The following is a 15,181-nucleotide window of genomic DNA, read 5'->3' as shown; positions in this document are numbered from 1 at the left end:
GCGCACGCTCACGTCGGCGCGCACGCACTGTCCGGCGCGGGTCCACGCCCGGAAGGACCGCAGCGCGGGACTCTCTAGGTGTCAGAGGTGCGTGCGGTTGGAGCGGGAGTGGACGGGGGTCCGGGGAGGCAGGGGGTGGGGAACTGAGGTGGGGGGAGACCCCCTCGGGGCCCCGCTCCCGGGCGGTGGCCCGCCGGGCGTCCCCTCGGTCCAGGCCCCCTTCCGAGGGTCTCGTGCTGGCCCTTGCGCCCTCCCCGCGGCGGGACCGAGGGGTGAGGGCGGGGGCGACGCGTGGCCCCCCTGCCTGCAGTGCGGTCTGGCCTGAAGGAGCGGGTGCGTGGAATTCCTGTCCCGCAGGTACCCGAGCGACCCTGAAGATGTCGTACATGCTCCCGCACTTGCACAACGGCTGGCAGGTGGACCAGGCCATCCTTTCGGAGGAAGACCGGGTGGTCGTCATCCGGTTTGGACACGACTGGGACCCCACTTGCATGAAGATGGACGAGGTCCTGTACAGTATAGCCGAAAAGGTAACGCAGCTCCGCCGCTTCGTGTTGCGTTCCGTGATCAGCTTGCTCATTTCACCGGCATTGCTTTTGCTTGTCTGTTTGGCGGTAGAATTTAAAAGTGAGGTTAGAATCCGTCCAGTGCTCCTTCCTCGTGCCTTTATTCCTGGCGTGCAACACATTCGCTAGATTAGCACACGGATTCTTACCTTGTGGTGGGAGGCTGTGGTCCTGAAAGTATACAGGATAGGTCCTGTGGTTTTTCTGGGAGAAGTTTCCGCAGATTTTCAAATTTTAAAAATGATTCATGATTCCTTCTCTATAGTGCCATGAACAAACGCCTACAGATTTTGGCAAGAACGATCGAGTTTACTTAAATAGTTTAGTTTAAAGGGTTGTCCATTTTTGCTACCTTGTTTATTGTACTCGTAAAGCAGAACTTTCATGTTAATCTGGTTTTCTTCTAGTCTTTTTTCCTCTTTACTCCACGATGCTCTTTGTAAGTCACTTGATTTATAGCTTAGAGTGATTCATTTGCAGGAGATGTTAGGAGAGAATAGAATTGTGCTTTGTGGTACTAGTTTTCTTGATGTTTAGTGTCAGTCCCCTGGCTATTCAGTCTTGCTTGATAACAGAAGTGCAGTCATTGGCACTATTGTATAACGGGGGGCTGAGCGCTTTTCTAAATTTCCGCATGGCGATTTTTTTTAAAGGTATGTTTATTTTTGAGAGAGAGAGAGAGGGAGAGACCGAGTGTGAGCGGGGGAAGAGCAGAGAGAGAGGGAGACAGAATCCGAAGCAGTTCCAGGCTCTGAGCTGTCAGCACAGAGCCCATCGTGGGGCTCCCCGCCAACTGCCAACTGAGAGTAAAAGTAATGGAAGCGTTGAAGCCATCTTTTCTTAGGGATAAGGGGTTAAAACAACACCTTTTAGTAGATAGCAAAGATGTGAGGATGTATTTTGTATTTAGGAAAGGAAAAACTATCTGACCTTCAGAACGCCTGGCTGGCTCAGTAGAGCATGCGACTCTTGATCTTGGGGTCATTAGTTCGAGCTCACAATTGGGTATAGTTTACTTAAAAAAAAAAAAAAAACGACTATCTGGAGGCACCTGGGTGGTTCAGTGGTTTGAGCAGCTGACTTTGGCTCAGGTCATGATCTCACAGTCTGTGGGTTCGAGCCCCGTGTTGGGCTCTGTGCTGACAGCTCAGAGCCTGGAGCTGCTTCGGATTCTGTGTCTCCCTCTCTCTCTGCCCCTCCCCCACTCACACTCTGTCTTTCTCTCTCTCTCAAAAATAAATAAACATTAAAAAAAACTATCTGATCTTCTATTGCTAATTTTTACTGTTTCCTATTTGGTAAGAGAGGCAAAGTGAGATGGGGTGATGGCATTGGGGACATTAGGGACCATTCCTGTGTGTGTCAGTCATCATGAGTGTCACTTGGGATACTTCCCCAAGTGCATCTCAGATATTCTGATTCTTTTGATCTGGGGTGAGGTCCAGAAACAGGCCCAGCTCCCCTGGGAATTCTGATGTCACTTTCAAAAACCCCTCAACAAGGGCAGGATCAGAATATGGGTGCTGTGATTAGCAGTCATTCCCCTCCTCTTCCCCAAGGAGCTTGAGGAGGTGCCTGGGGAGCTCAGGAGAGCGGCAGTTTTCTGACGCTGGGGGTCCTCCCATTTGGGGTCAGAGGGCATAAATGAGGTGGTGCCAGGGGGTCACGCCTCGCTTAGGCTATGGTGGTCAGGGGCAGACACTAGCCAGTTGAGTCGAGAATTGCCTAAGGGCACTTTTCTGAGAAGCAAAGTGTCGCTCTGATGGCTTTGAAATAACTTCGGGTGTGTGCCCCGAATTCTGTGTTGCGGGCGACCGTGTGAACACCAGGCGACGTCCAGCTCTCGCCGCCCTCAGTGCGGGGGTACGGTAATTAGAGATGTGAGGCTCGTTTGGCTTCTCATATCTGAGCAAAACCCAGCAAAATGCTTTTAGCTAGGAGACAGATTTTGTGTGTGAATGTAAGTTTTTAGGGACTTTTACCAGAGCTGTTCTTTTCTCATCCGTTTCTGTCAGTTACAGACGGAATCACTGTCGCTGGTGGACGTCCTCTTTCTGGTATTGAACCTGTTGATAAGAATGGCTTAATTGGGCTCATTTTGAGTATTTTTCTTTGTTTTTTTTTAAGGTATTTTTTCTTTTGTCCCAAAATTTGGATTTCTGTCCTAATAAACTTTTAATATAATGTTATAGTATAGTTATTAAAAATGCAAACTTGAAATGCATCACAAGATTATTGTTTTATTTTTTTCTTGGTATAAAGGCAAAGTATGAGTTTAGAATTCTGGAAGCCCTTTTTGGGGAATCTCAACAGGAATATTTGAAATTTAAAGTTTTAGTATAAAGAACAACTTAACTCTCTATTTAAAAATCTCCCTCTGCAGAAATGGCAGATAGTGGGGGATCTTCCTCATCTTGTTACGAGCCCTGTTTGGATACCCCAGCTGTTTTAAAGTGAGTAAAAGTTGCGCCGTTTAGGCTGGACTTGATTAGATGGTTCTCCTGGAATGTAGTGTGTTGACTTGATGCTTTGACGTTGCCGACCTCCCGACCCCACCTCATGCCGGAGTGGTCTGGAGCTGCTCTGAAGACGTAAGAGATGTGCTGAACGATTTGACAGATGTCTGGAGCTTGCTGGGGTGGTAATAAGCAAAGCTTCCTGATTAACAGCTGATTTTATGCACAGCTTCAAAGAGAGACTGTTTGGTGTGTCTCTGAGCTGTCTTGAGCTGTCTTGCCGTTTTGTAGGAAGTTTGTGACAGCTCGCTGTTACCGAAATCCCATAATGGGGAAGAATAAACGGGACATTTCATTTTTGTGTGTTAAAAGCCCAAATAAGTAGTTTAAAATACGCAAAACTTCGGGGCGCCTGGGTGGCGCAGTCGGTTAAGCGTCCGACTTCAGCCGGGTCACGATCTCGCGGTCCGGGAGTTCGAGCCCCGCGTCGGGCTCTGGGCTGATGGCTCAGAGCCTGGAGCCTGTTTCCGATTCTGTGTCTCCCTCTCTCTCTGCCCCTCCCCCGTTCATGCTCTGTCTCTCTCTGTCCCAAAAATAAATAAACGTTGAAAAAAAAATTAAAAAAAAGTATGCAAAACTTCAATGATATCATTGACTCATGAGCATACATTCTCATTAAATTGTATATAAGACAAATATATGTATGGAACATTTTAGAAATGACTTTAGAGAAGAGCATTTTTTTTTTTAATGTTTATTTTTGAGAGAGAGCATGAGCGGGGGAGGGGCAGAGAGCAAGGGAGACACAGAATCCGAAGCAGGCTCCAGGCTCTGAGCTGGCAGCACAGAGCCCGACGCGGGGCTTGAACCCACGAACCACGAGATCATGACCCGAGCCAAAGTCAGCCGCTCAACCGACTGAGCCCCCCAGGCACCCTTAGGGGGATCATTCTTAAACCTCGCATAAAGTAAGTTGAACTCTACTGGAAGTTGATGTTCTCATAAGAGCCAACAAAATGTGTATGTTTGCTCTGGATTTGTGTTTCTGGAAATAACAGTCTTGCAGCTAGGAGCAAGCTATGGGGGGCAGTAAGGGTAGAGACCAAGCTTGTTCCTGCTGCTTACTACCCGTATGACCTTAAATAACTTGTCTGTGTGCCTCATTTTACTCATCTGTGGGAAAGGGGTGGTAGTGCGTAACCCAGAGGGCAGTCATGAGGATAGAATTAATATAAAAGACTTCCAGAACACTTCTTCTCTCAGGTAAGCAGTATGTTCCATAATTCTTAGCCACTGTCGTTAGTATCGTTACCACTCACATCGCAGAGTTTGCGAGAGTTGTTGTTGAGCTAATCGGGCAAATGGTAGTGGGGGAAAATAAAGTTATCGCGCAGTTTTTTGATGGCTTTGACATGAATTATCTAAAAATTGACTTATAAATAAAATACATAGTGCCGGTTGGCAGCCCATAAGATTTTTTCCAGCATTTTAGTGGGTTCTTAGCCAGAGGAGGGGTCCCGTACAAGAGGGTGGAGTGGTGGCTGGGGTCATGTGCCAGCCTCAGTCTCAGTGATGTGCAGGAGTTACTTTTTGGAGGCAAGTTGAGTGGCTTGTAGAAGGCTACCGAACAGTTTAATCAGCGACTCGGTGACGAAGGAGGGGTGCTTATAAAACGTGTAGGCAGTCGGGTTGGAAATCATAGTTACTGTTGTAGACAATCAAAAGAATGTGTACAGTAGGAAACAACCTGATAATAGAAATGAAATTTGTACATAGAGTCGTTGGTTTTTAAAAGACACTGTCGAACAGCCAATTAAAATTACCGCAAATATAGCAGGCAAAATACTATTTTAGACATAGTAGACTTGAGCGAATCAGTTTAAAGTGCCATTTAAAAAGATGACTCCTGGGGCGCCTGGGTGGCGCAGTCGGTTAAGCATCCGACATCAGCCAGGTCACGATCTCACGGTCCGTGAGTTCGAGCCCCGCGTCAGGCTCTGGGCTGATGGCTCGGAGCCTGGAGCCTGTTTCCGATTCTGTGTCTCCCTCTCTCTCTGCCCCTCCCCCGTTCATGCTCTGTCTCTCTCTGTCCCAAAAATAAATAAACATTAAAAAAAAAAAATTTAAAAAGATGACTCCTAAAAAATGAAATAAATAAATAAATCCTGTGGGTAGAGAGGCAAGGAACCTAAAAAACAGGAAATTCTCATGGTTAAGGAAACTTCAGAGACACACACATTAAAATAGTGTGCTATCGTTTCTTAGATAGAGCAGAGCTAAAAAGGTGAAAGTTAATACTGAGGTACCTGTAGAACGGATCTCCTTGCAGGAGGCAGTTTGGCATCGTGTAAAAAGCCTTGAGAATAGTCATACCTTATGCCCAGTAACCCCGCGTCTTCAATAGACGAAGTTTTATGCTCCGCAAGACCTTTGCCATAACTTCTGTCATACCTGGAAACAACAGCAGTGTCTCATGATAGGAGAACATGGTGATGACCGTGAGCTCTAGCGTTTGAACCCTGAGACGCATCCTGTTGCCAGGTGGGAAACAGACCTGTCCTGTGGTCCTCACGATGGCTCCCAGAGGTAGGTGCTGGCACGTAGTTTGTCCAGGCTCAGAAACAGACGGTTGGGATTTAAACTGGGAATGTCCTGTTCACGGGATGGAATGTTATGTGGCTGTTAGAAGTTATCTTCTAAGAGCTTCTTCAATAACATGGGCATCGGTTAATGACGTCAGCTGGAGAAAGCAGAATGTATATGATTTCCTCACAAGTGAGCTTGTGGGTCTGGGGAAAGGGAAACACTTTTTGCTTTAAGACACCCATACTATTGATTTTTTGACTGTCCTATATTTTTAAGTTTGGGGTTTTTTTTTCCTTTTAGGTAGCCTGTATACCCCACATGGGCCTGAACTCCCACCCTCAAGATTAAGAGTTGCACGCCGTTCTGACTGAGCCAGCCATGTGCTCCAGCCCAGTGTTTTTTAAACAAGTTGTATAACTTAAGGGCATCTGGCTGGCTCAGTGCGAAGAGGATGCAACTGTTGATCTCAGGGTTATGAGTTCAAGGCCCACATTTGGGGTAGAGTTTGCTTAAAAATACGGGACTGGACACATAGTAGTGGTTTTTCTTTCTTTTTTCTTTTTTAAAAAAAATTTTTTTTTTTATTAATTTTTTTTTTTTTTTTAACATTTATTTATTTTTGAGACAGAGAGAGACAGAGCATGAACGGGGGAGGGGCAGAGAGAGAGGGAGACACAGAATCGGAAACAGGCTCCAGGCTCCGAGCCATCAGCCCAGAGCCTGACGCGGGGCTCGAACTCACGGACCGCGAGATCGTGACCTGGCTGAAGTCGGACGCTTAACCGACTGCGCCACCCAGGCGCCCCTAAAAAATTTTTTTAATGTTTATTTATTTTTGAGAGGGAGAGAGACAGGGTGTGGGCAGGGGAGGGGCAGGAAGAGAGAGGGAGACACAGAATCCAAAGCGGGCTCCAGGCTCTGAGCTGTCAGCACAGAGCCCGACGCGGGGCTCAAACCCACGAACCGTGAGATCATGACCTGAGCCAAAGTCGGACGCCCAACTGACTGAGCCACCCAGGCGCCCCAGTAGTGGTTTTTCCACTCCATGTCTATACTTTCAAAATGAACATTATTTGTTTATGTGTATTTTATTTTTGAGAGAGTGGGAGTGAGGGAGGAGCAGAGAGAGAGGGAGACAGAGGATCTGAAGCAGGCTCAGTGCTGAGAGCATAGGGCCCGACGCGGGTCTCCAACCCACAAACCCCAAGACCACCACCTGAGCCAAAGTCGGACACTTAACTTGCTGAAGCACCCAGGCACCCCAAAATGAACATTTAAAAAAAATTTTTTTTAACGTTTTATTTATTTTTGAGACAGAGAGAGACAGAGCATGAACGGGGGAGGGGCAGAGAGAGAGGGAGACAGAGAATCGGAAGCAGGCTCCAGGCTCTGAGCCATCAGCCCAGAGCCCGACACGGGGCTCGAACCCATGGACCGTGAGATCGTGACCTGAGCTGAAGTCGGACGCTTAACCGACTGAGCCACCCAGGCACCCCTGAACATTTTTTTAAATGGAGAAAATACAGTAGACTCCTAGCTTCATTTCACTTTTATAAAACATACACAGACTTTTAGTTAACTGTAGGTTCGTCGGTGGGTGTGAAACGTTCAGACCATGTGGAAAGCATCACGACAATTCATGTAACCCGCATTAGAAGCAGCTTGGATAAATGGTAGCTTTTCCAGGGGAAAGACTGGGTAGGTTGCACAGGTTTCTAGGAAGGCCCCTTGGTGCCGCGGGCGGTTCTCATCTGGCCGCCCAGATGGGTGAGCAGCCCCTTGCTTTCTGCAGGTGTTTGAGCTGCAGGGGCTTGAGAGCCTCCCGTCAGACAGAAGTGGCACCCCACCAACCCTGAGGGCAGGTCTGTTTGAACTCAGCGTTACGTGATTAAGCTCACACTGTCCAAAAACACATTTTTAGTGACATTAATGTGTTTCCTGTATTTCAGAATACAAGCTTATTGTTCAAATTCACTCGATAAGCATTTACTGGTCCCGTGTATGAGTCAGGTACTGCTTGGCTCTGAGGACACATCAGTAAAGAGAACAGACGTGGTTCCTAGCCTCGGGAAGCCTTAGATTTCTCTGGAGAACGATAGTGTACTGTACATAGAGGGGAAGAGAAGAATTAAGTACTGTGCTGTCGTTAGTTGTTTTACTTCTGAACGAGCTACCGTTTTCTTCCTCCTCATTGAAGGCAAAGGGAAGTAGGGCCTGCTCTCAAAGTCTTGCTGTAAAAACCAACGTTTATAGTGAAGATTATATCGTTGAGTTTGGGTAATTGAATATCTTCATGTATAAAACAGGTGGTATATTTTGATCACTTTAGGAGGACGTGGTTTCTTGTGTCAGTTTCTGCTTTAACTTGGGAGATGTGGAGGTTCTAGGAACTGGAGCCAACTGGCTAAATAATTCACGTTGAATCCGAAAGGCATCTTGGGCTCTCACTGCATTGGCAGTTTACGCTTTAGGGGACAAGTGGACGTGTTTGTTTGGTTTTACTGTAAGGTTAACATCTGTCAGTGTAAGTTGTGATAGCTCTGTTGTATTACATGGAAAGCAATAACGGAATAATGATAGAGTGAAACGTAGGGGTAGGCAGCACCTACGGATGCACAGGGTCCCTTTTGCCGGAAAGCTCTGCAGAGGCGTGTGCTGTGCTCCGGCCCTGCCGTCTGAGGGCCGCGGCAGTATGAAAAGAACACTTGCCACAGAGGCCATCTGGACACGCGGAGTGTGGCACACTCGATTCCACAGCCGCCTTGTCTCTGTCACCAGGAAAGAGGGAATTGGGGGGTGGCCAGGAGGGGCCCCAGCCCCATGCCTGGGTCCCTCAGTAACTTCCCTCCTTCCGCAGCCAGGCTCTTTGTGGGACATGTGCATATTTAATGCCTTCTGTTGGTCAGACCTCAGCCCTGCGCCGTCTTGCACTGTTTATTTTGAGAGAGAGAGAGAGAGAGAGAGAGAGAATGAATGAATCCGAAGCAGGCTCCACGCTGTCACCCTAAACACATGAACCATGAGCTCATGACCTGAGCTGAAAGCAAGAGTCGGACCCTCAACCAACTGAGCCACCCAGGCGCCCCTATAGGGGCCATTAAAATGTCATGTCTTTTGTTGGGGAGATTCTATTTTGGGAATTTGTTCTTTGGAAATAACGACATATGTACATAGATTTAAAGGTAAGAATGTTCACAGGTGAATAATTGGTACTAATGAAAAATCTGAATTATTTATTTTCAGGAAAAATCAGAAAATAATGGAAGAATGATAAACTAATGACATAGCTGTTTGATGAAGTATTATGTAGCCCTGAAAATTGTGCTTTGGGAAAGCATGTAATTTGTATAAGAGAATGCTCATAATGAAAGCAGGATATAAAACACTGTGGCATGGAATGATCACATTTTGTTAAAACAGTATAAACAGATTTATATGTGTGTGTGTATGCCAGAAAAAATGGGAAAGAGTTTACCAAAAATATATTTGTAGCAGGGCGCCTGGGTGGCTCAGTGCGTTGAGTGTCTGACTTAACTCAGGTCATAGTCGCATGGTTCGTGGGTTCACACCCCACGTTGGGCTTTGTGCTGACAGCTCAGAGCCTGGAGCCTGCTTCAGATTTCTGTCTGCCTCTCTCTCCCGGTCCCCCACTTGCACACACACACTCTCTCTCAATAATAAACATTAAAAAAAAAATACATTTGTAGCAATTCTGGTGGTTGGGACTGGAGGTGATTCTGTCTTATTTACAGTTTTCTGAGTTTTCTAAATCTGCTATGATGAATCTGCAATTAGAGAAAAAAATGAAAGAAAATTTGTTGTGTATAGTGTTATTTGGAGTAGTAGTCTTAGTATCTGCATGTGTGCACCCCTGAATCAAAAAGGCAGGTGTGCAGCAGATTCTAGCAGTGGGTTTTAAAATAGTGGTTTCCTGTGTGCAATTAAGTATTTGTAGAAGTACAAATCTGGAAAAGTTGAGACAGGTTATTACTAGGTCAGCATGAATAACGTACCTGTGGACGTTTTCTGTGGGACTCTCATAACTTGCTGTTGTGAAGATGGTAAGGCGAGGTGTAAGCGGCCAGTTGTCAGGAGCCCGAACGTGCTGAATCATCTCCCTGTGTACTAGCTCTGCTGGGAAAGAATGTTGGGGACTCGGTTTGAAAATTGTCCGCTTACGTACAAATTCTCGTGTTTGTTTTTAACGTGCTTTTGCAGAATAAAAAAATGGTGTGTTACTGTACAGGGTTGTTTCAATCTCTCCTAGGTGAAAAATTTTGCAGTTATCTATCTTGTGGATATTACAGAAGTGCCTGACTTCAACAAAATGTATGAGTTATACGATCCATGCACCGTCATGTTTTTCTTCAGGTATGTTCTCTTAAACTTGTCATTTCAGTTGAATATCGTTGGTCTGGAAGTTTGACGTAATCAGGAGATCTTTATATTTGATGGTACTTAGGTAGTAAAGTCAAGTAACGTCGTGAATTTTAAAAAAGTTCTGTCGTGGAGATTTAATTTAGAAAGGAATCACCATTTGATGTTTGGTCAAAATTTCTTACTGTTTATTGTTAATACAGAAGTTGGTAAATAGCAGTGTTAAGCCTCAGACCATGCTCCGAAAGTAGAGCTCCCTGGCTGGCAAGGAATGTTTGCGTGGATTGTATAGGGTGTGGATTAGCTTTATAGTCTGTGTAACAAACGAGCACAAGTTGAGTAGCTAACACAGCACCACTTATGAGCTCAGTGCTGTGTCAAGGTTCGGGCAGGCTCAGTGGGTTCCCGCTCAGGGTCTCACCAAGTCAGAATCAGGGGCTGGGCCCTTACCTGGACCATCAGCCTGGGAAGAAGCCACTTGGCTCACTTGGGTTGTTGGCTGAATGCAGTTCCTGGTGCTCACGGGTCTGAGGTCTCTGACTCCTTGCTGGCTGTACGCCGGGACCCCTCCCTGCTCCTGGAGGCCCTTCCGCCTTTGAAGTCTGCACAGTCTCTGAGATTTCCTGTTCTGCTTTTAAGGGCTGTGATTGGAATAGACTCATCCAGATAATCCAGGATTATCTCCTTATTTTAAAGGCAATCGATCAGAAACTTTTGGGACATCTGTCAGAGTCTTTATGCCCCATCATATCACAGTCCCAGGGGATCGGGTGGGAAATTCACAGGGTTTAATGTAGGATTTTGCCTACCAGTCTGCCCTCTGGCTCCGAAAACTCACATCCTTCTCATGTGCAAAATCAGGTATGGACAAGGCTTCTTAGGCTCCTGGACACCACTTGTCTGTGGCCCCAGCTCTCCCAGCACACAGTGTGGGACAGCATAGGAAACAGGTCTGGTTTCCCAAGGGGACATGAGGAGGAAGGGGGCCGACGCCCCAGCCCTGGGAGGGTGCTTGCCTGGATTTTCCTCCCTTTTTCATGAAAGGTATTCGCAGCTGGGCCATTTTCCAGCCTCCTTCAGCCAGCAGCACATTGGGTTCTGTCATCTCCTTCCGCTCTACCCTCTGTCCCTTGCAGCCGAGTCCCTGGCCTGGGCATCGGGGAAGACCTCTCTGGTGACTGAACGTTTTGGCCTTTAGGGCTTTCCTGGGCCTCAGCAGTAGGTCGTGTGGCTTCCTTTTCCCTGTACCCCCCATTCTGCGGCCGTTTCTGGATTTCAGCACCTTCTGCCATCCGGAGAGGCTGAGAATTGAGTCTTTGTTCGCAATTCTCACACTAGGTTGTCTCTCTCATTTTGCTGTGAGCACCAGGGAGAAACCAGACAGCACCTTCAAGACTTTGCTTGGCTTTCCTTCAGCTGAATATCCAAGGGCATCAGTCATTGCAAGTCCTTCCCACAGAACCGCAGGATCCCATCGCGATGTCCTGCCAAGTAACAGGGTCCCTTTCCTCCACCCCCAGCAACGCGAGGTCCTCCCTTCCTTTGGAGCCGGCACCAGCTGTGCTCTCCAAGTCCGTGTTTCTTCTCACGGGCTCTTGGAGGCAGTCTAGGCCTTTTCTGTCGTGCTCTTCGAAATTCTCCCCTAGCCCTTCAGGTGGGAGTGAGGCTGAAAAAAAGAAGCCCCCCGCCGTCTGTGCACATGGGTGTTTTAGGACGGAGGCTGCACCAGAGAAGACAGAACGTCTCTTTCCGCCACCCAGAGTTCTAAGACGAGGCGTGGTGGCACTTCAGTTAATGTTTTCACTAAATGTATATATACTGAGTCCTGCCAGGTTTTGTGGTCTAGTGCTGGGACACGGATCCTGCCATCAGGGAACTTTGTAGGTTGGGAACAGCTGAGTAAATTAGCAGAGGGAAACAGGTGCCAGAGGGCGGGTATTTATAGGCACACAAATAACTGAGTCAGGGTGGCGGGAGCTAAGTGGCAGCTGGGGCAGGTTTGGGATGAGCTCCAGCTTTCTGGGGGACGGGCACACGGCATGAGCTTCATGCTATGTTTGGGAGCCCGAGAAGACACGGAGTGGCTGGTGGGTGATGGTGGGAGACTGGTGGGGGAGGGGGCGGGAGGGAAGGGTCCAGACACCCAGATCCCCCCCGCCAGGGAGGGGGAGGGGCAGGGTCCAGACCCCCAGATTCCTGGGCCAGAGTGAGGATGTGGAATGTTATCCTAGAAGTGAAATTTTGTGGCAGAAAAGGAACATCGGATTTGCCTTTTGGAGGCTCACTCTGGTTAAAAGGTGGCCAAAGACTGCAGGGTGAATGGAGCACTTCATTCTTAGGGAAGTGAGAAGTTAAAGTAATGAAAACTAATCAGTCTTCAGCAAACCTGGAAAAATTAGTGCATCAGGGACAACCAGGGTAAATATCTTCTATAAAGTGCACATATAAATCATTGTTAAAAGTAGCCTCTTAAGAAATACATTTGTAAAGAATTGTCTATGTCTCTAATCATAAAAATCCAAAACATTATTAATTTCACAGTTAGTAGGATTTTTAATGAAATGTATACTAGGTGCTCACAAGAGCACCGTGAAAACTCATCCATTGTGTTTCCTGAGTAAATTAGTACAACCCTCTGGGTCCAAGTGACAAAAACTGTGTCCTTTGAGCTTTCGACTACCCTGTAGGGTATTTGTCCTAAGGAGACAGAGAAGAGTACAGAAAGAGCTTGCTCCCCACGCAAGCTGTGCGTTTTTAAATAGCATTTAGGTTGTTTTCATCTTCTCCTGAATCATGGTGGATCCTCTTGACTGTGTGTTCTTCTCTTAAATGATGTTTAACGAGAGTTTGTAAAGGTGCAAAACAGAAGGCCTCTTCATGGAACTCTTTTTTAGAAGGATTTTTGTGAGCATTGACCCCCCTGTTTCCTCTTTGCAGGAACAAGCACATCATGATTGACCTGGGTACTGGGAACAACAACAAGATCAACTGGGCCATGGAAGACAAGCAGGAAATGATAGACATAATCGAGACCGTGTACCGAGGCGCCCGGAAAGGTCGGGGCCTGGTGGTGTCTCCAAAGGACTACTCCACAAAATACAGATACTGAGCTCTCAGCCCATTCTCTGTGCATATAAATGTTGTGGAGTCCTTTTCATGTGGAAATACCTTGAACTATTTAAAGCCTTAGAGCATTTGGACACGAAGAAGTAAGGGTTGCATGGCCTCAACTTTCCGGCCGCCGGGCCATTGTATTTTTATATTAGCAAATATCTGTAAATACCTAGCTGAGATAAATAAAATACGCAGTGATGGAAAGCCACGATTGCTTCTTTCTTGAGAAACTTGATATACAGATCACTGATCTTGGTAGTCAGAAATTCATCGTAATCTTTACCGTTGGGAGCGGAATTCGGGCGCATGTCCTATGGGGCCGCCGTGTTTTATACGCCTGGCCGTGGGCGTCTCTGAGGCCTGCCGTAACAAAGTACGCAGACGGGGTGACAACGGAAGCGAGTGGGCTCGCACATCCTGCCGGCTAGGACTCCAGATCCAGGCGTGCTCGGGCTGGGGTCTTTGGGGCTGTGATGGAGAATCTGTTCCCTGCCCTTCCCCCGGATTCTGTAGTTTCTGGCAATCTTTGGCTTGACGCTTCACCCGGATCTTCACGGGGCCTCCTTCCTGTGTGCGGGTCTGTGTCCAGATTTCCCCTTCTTACAGGGACACTGGTCATTGGATGAGGGCCACCCTTCCCCAGCACGACCTCATCTTAACTAATTACACCTGTGATGACCCCATCTCCAACTAAGGGCACATTGTACTGGGGGTAGAACTCATAGGAATTTATGGGGGTCACAATTCAACCCACAACAGAGTCCAAAGGCTTGAGTTGAGAAAGAATAGACACTTGGGGGAAAAAGTATTTTTTAGTCTTCTGGCTATAAAAGCAGTGCAATAAAATAATGAGTCTTATTTTCCTTTTAAATATAAAGAGTAAGAAGTCGTTTCTTTTTTTTTTTTAATTTTTTTTTTTAACATTTTTATTTTTGAGACAGAGAGAGAGCATGAACAGGGGAGGGGCAGAGAGAGGGAGACACAAAATCTGAAACGGGCTCCAGGCTCTGAGCGGTCAGCACAGAGCCCGACGTGGGGCTTGAACTCACAGATCGTGAGATCATGACCTGAGCCGAAGTCAGACGCCCAACCGACTGAGCCACCCAGGCGCCCCAAGAAGTCGTTTCTTATTCCTCCAAACATCGTATCTAACGAACTTAAGCAGGCTGTATTTTCTGTAGAAACCACGCTCTTCAGTACATGCAGCTGGTTTCCTTATCACAGTGTTGAGTGTCTCTCACCCCAGCAGCATGTTGATGGGTGGGTGGTTAGGATCTTCCCAGGAACATCTTGTGGGGAGCCGGGGCCACACCCTGCAGCCCTGTCTGGTTTCACCGCCAGGCTCTGCCGCTTACTGTGGCAAGTGGCCTCCTGGAGCTCCGTTGTCTCTGGAGTGTGGGGGTGGTAGTGTCTGCTGTCCCATGTCTTGGAATAGTGTCTTTGGATGGTGCCTGCTGGGCCCTCACTGCTGTGACCAGATTGACTGTGGTTGGAACACAAGTACAAAGGAGGTGTGCTTTAAATGGATTTAAAACTCAAATGCAGGGGCGCCTGGGTGGTGCAGTCGGTTAAGCGTCCGACTTCAGCCAGGTCACGATCTCGCGGTCCGTGAGTTCGAGCCTCGCGTCAGGCTCTGGGCTGATGGCTCAGAGCCTGGAGCCTGTTTCCGATTCTGTGTCTCCCTCTCTCTCTGCCCCTCCCCTGTTCATGCTCTGTCTCTCTCTGTCCCAAAAATAAATAAACGTTGAAAAAAAAAAAAAAAAACTCAAATGCAAATCCTCAGCTTCATTCCTCCAGCCTAAACTTGCCCATTTGCAGAATAGGGCGTATGATCCCATATCAAATGAGAGGCTAGTGGGAACATCAGCACGACCCCAAGTACCTGACATAATAGACAGTATTCTACTTCAGACGTGTATCCAAGATAGAACAGCCAACAATCCTAGGAAGAGCTCGCTGTCATTACTCATCAAGGAAATGCAAATCAAAGCCAGGAGATGCCACTTCACGCCCACTAGGATGGCTGTGAGTAGATTCAAAGGGTCAGATTACTACATGTGTGGTCAAGGACGAGTAGATTCA

The 15,181-nt window shown here is 47.3% G+C and overlaps 1 protein-coding gene and 1 long non-coding RNA gene across 3 annotated transcripts; one reads left to right on the top strand and one right to left on the bottom strand.

The window, feature by feature from the left end:
* On the top strand, positions 1-13,307 carry TXNL4A (thioredoxin like 4A). 2 transcript variants are annotated; one of them, XM_043559150.1, is made up of 4 exons: positions 1-87; positions 358-530; positions 9,876-9,979; positions 12,923-13,307. In XM_043559150.1, the coding sequence occupies exons 2-4, from the start codon at positions 378-380 to the stop codon at positions 13,092-13,094; spliced, it is 429 nt and encodes a 142-aa protein (XP_043415085.1). In that variant the 5' UTR covers positions 1-87; positions 358-377; the 3' UTR covers positions 13,095-13,307. The 2 variants fall into 2 exon arrangements, with proteins under 2 accessions (XP_043415085.1, XP_043415086.1); XM_043559151.1 differs by lacking the exon at positions 1-87 and adding an exon at positions 2,950-3,019 and having other exon boundaries at positions 417-530.
* Positions 7,749-9,733, bottom strand: LOC122470896. Its single transcript, XR_006294033.1, has 2 exons — positions 9,622-9,733; positions 7,749-8,538 (listed from the first exon to the last, which is right to left on the bottom strand). It is a non-coding gene; the product is annotated as an uncharacterized LOC122470896 (long non-coding RNA).
* Positions 13,308-15,181: the final 1,874 nt, after the last annotated feature.

Source organism: Prionailurus bengalensis, chromosome D3 (genome assembly GCF_016509475.1).
Source record: "Prionailurus bengalensis isolate Pbe53 chromosome D3, Fcat_Pben_1.1_paternal_pri, whole genome shotgun sequence".
Taxonomy (NCBI): Eukaryota; Metazoa; Chordata; class Mammalia; order Carnivora; family Felidae; genus Prionailurus; species Prionailurus bengalensis.
Note: the sequence above shows the minus strand (reverse complement) of the source record. Positions and strands in the feature narration are given on the sequence as shown.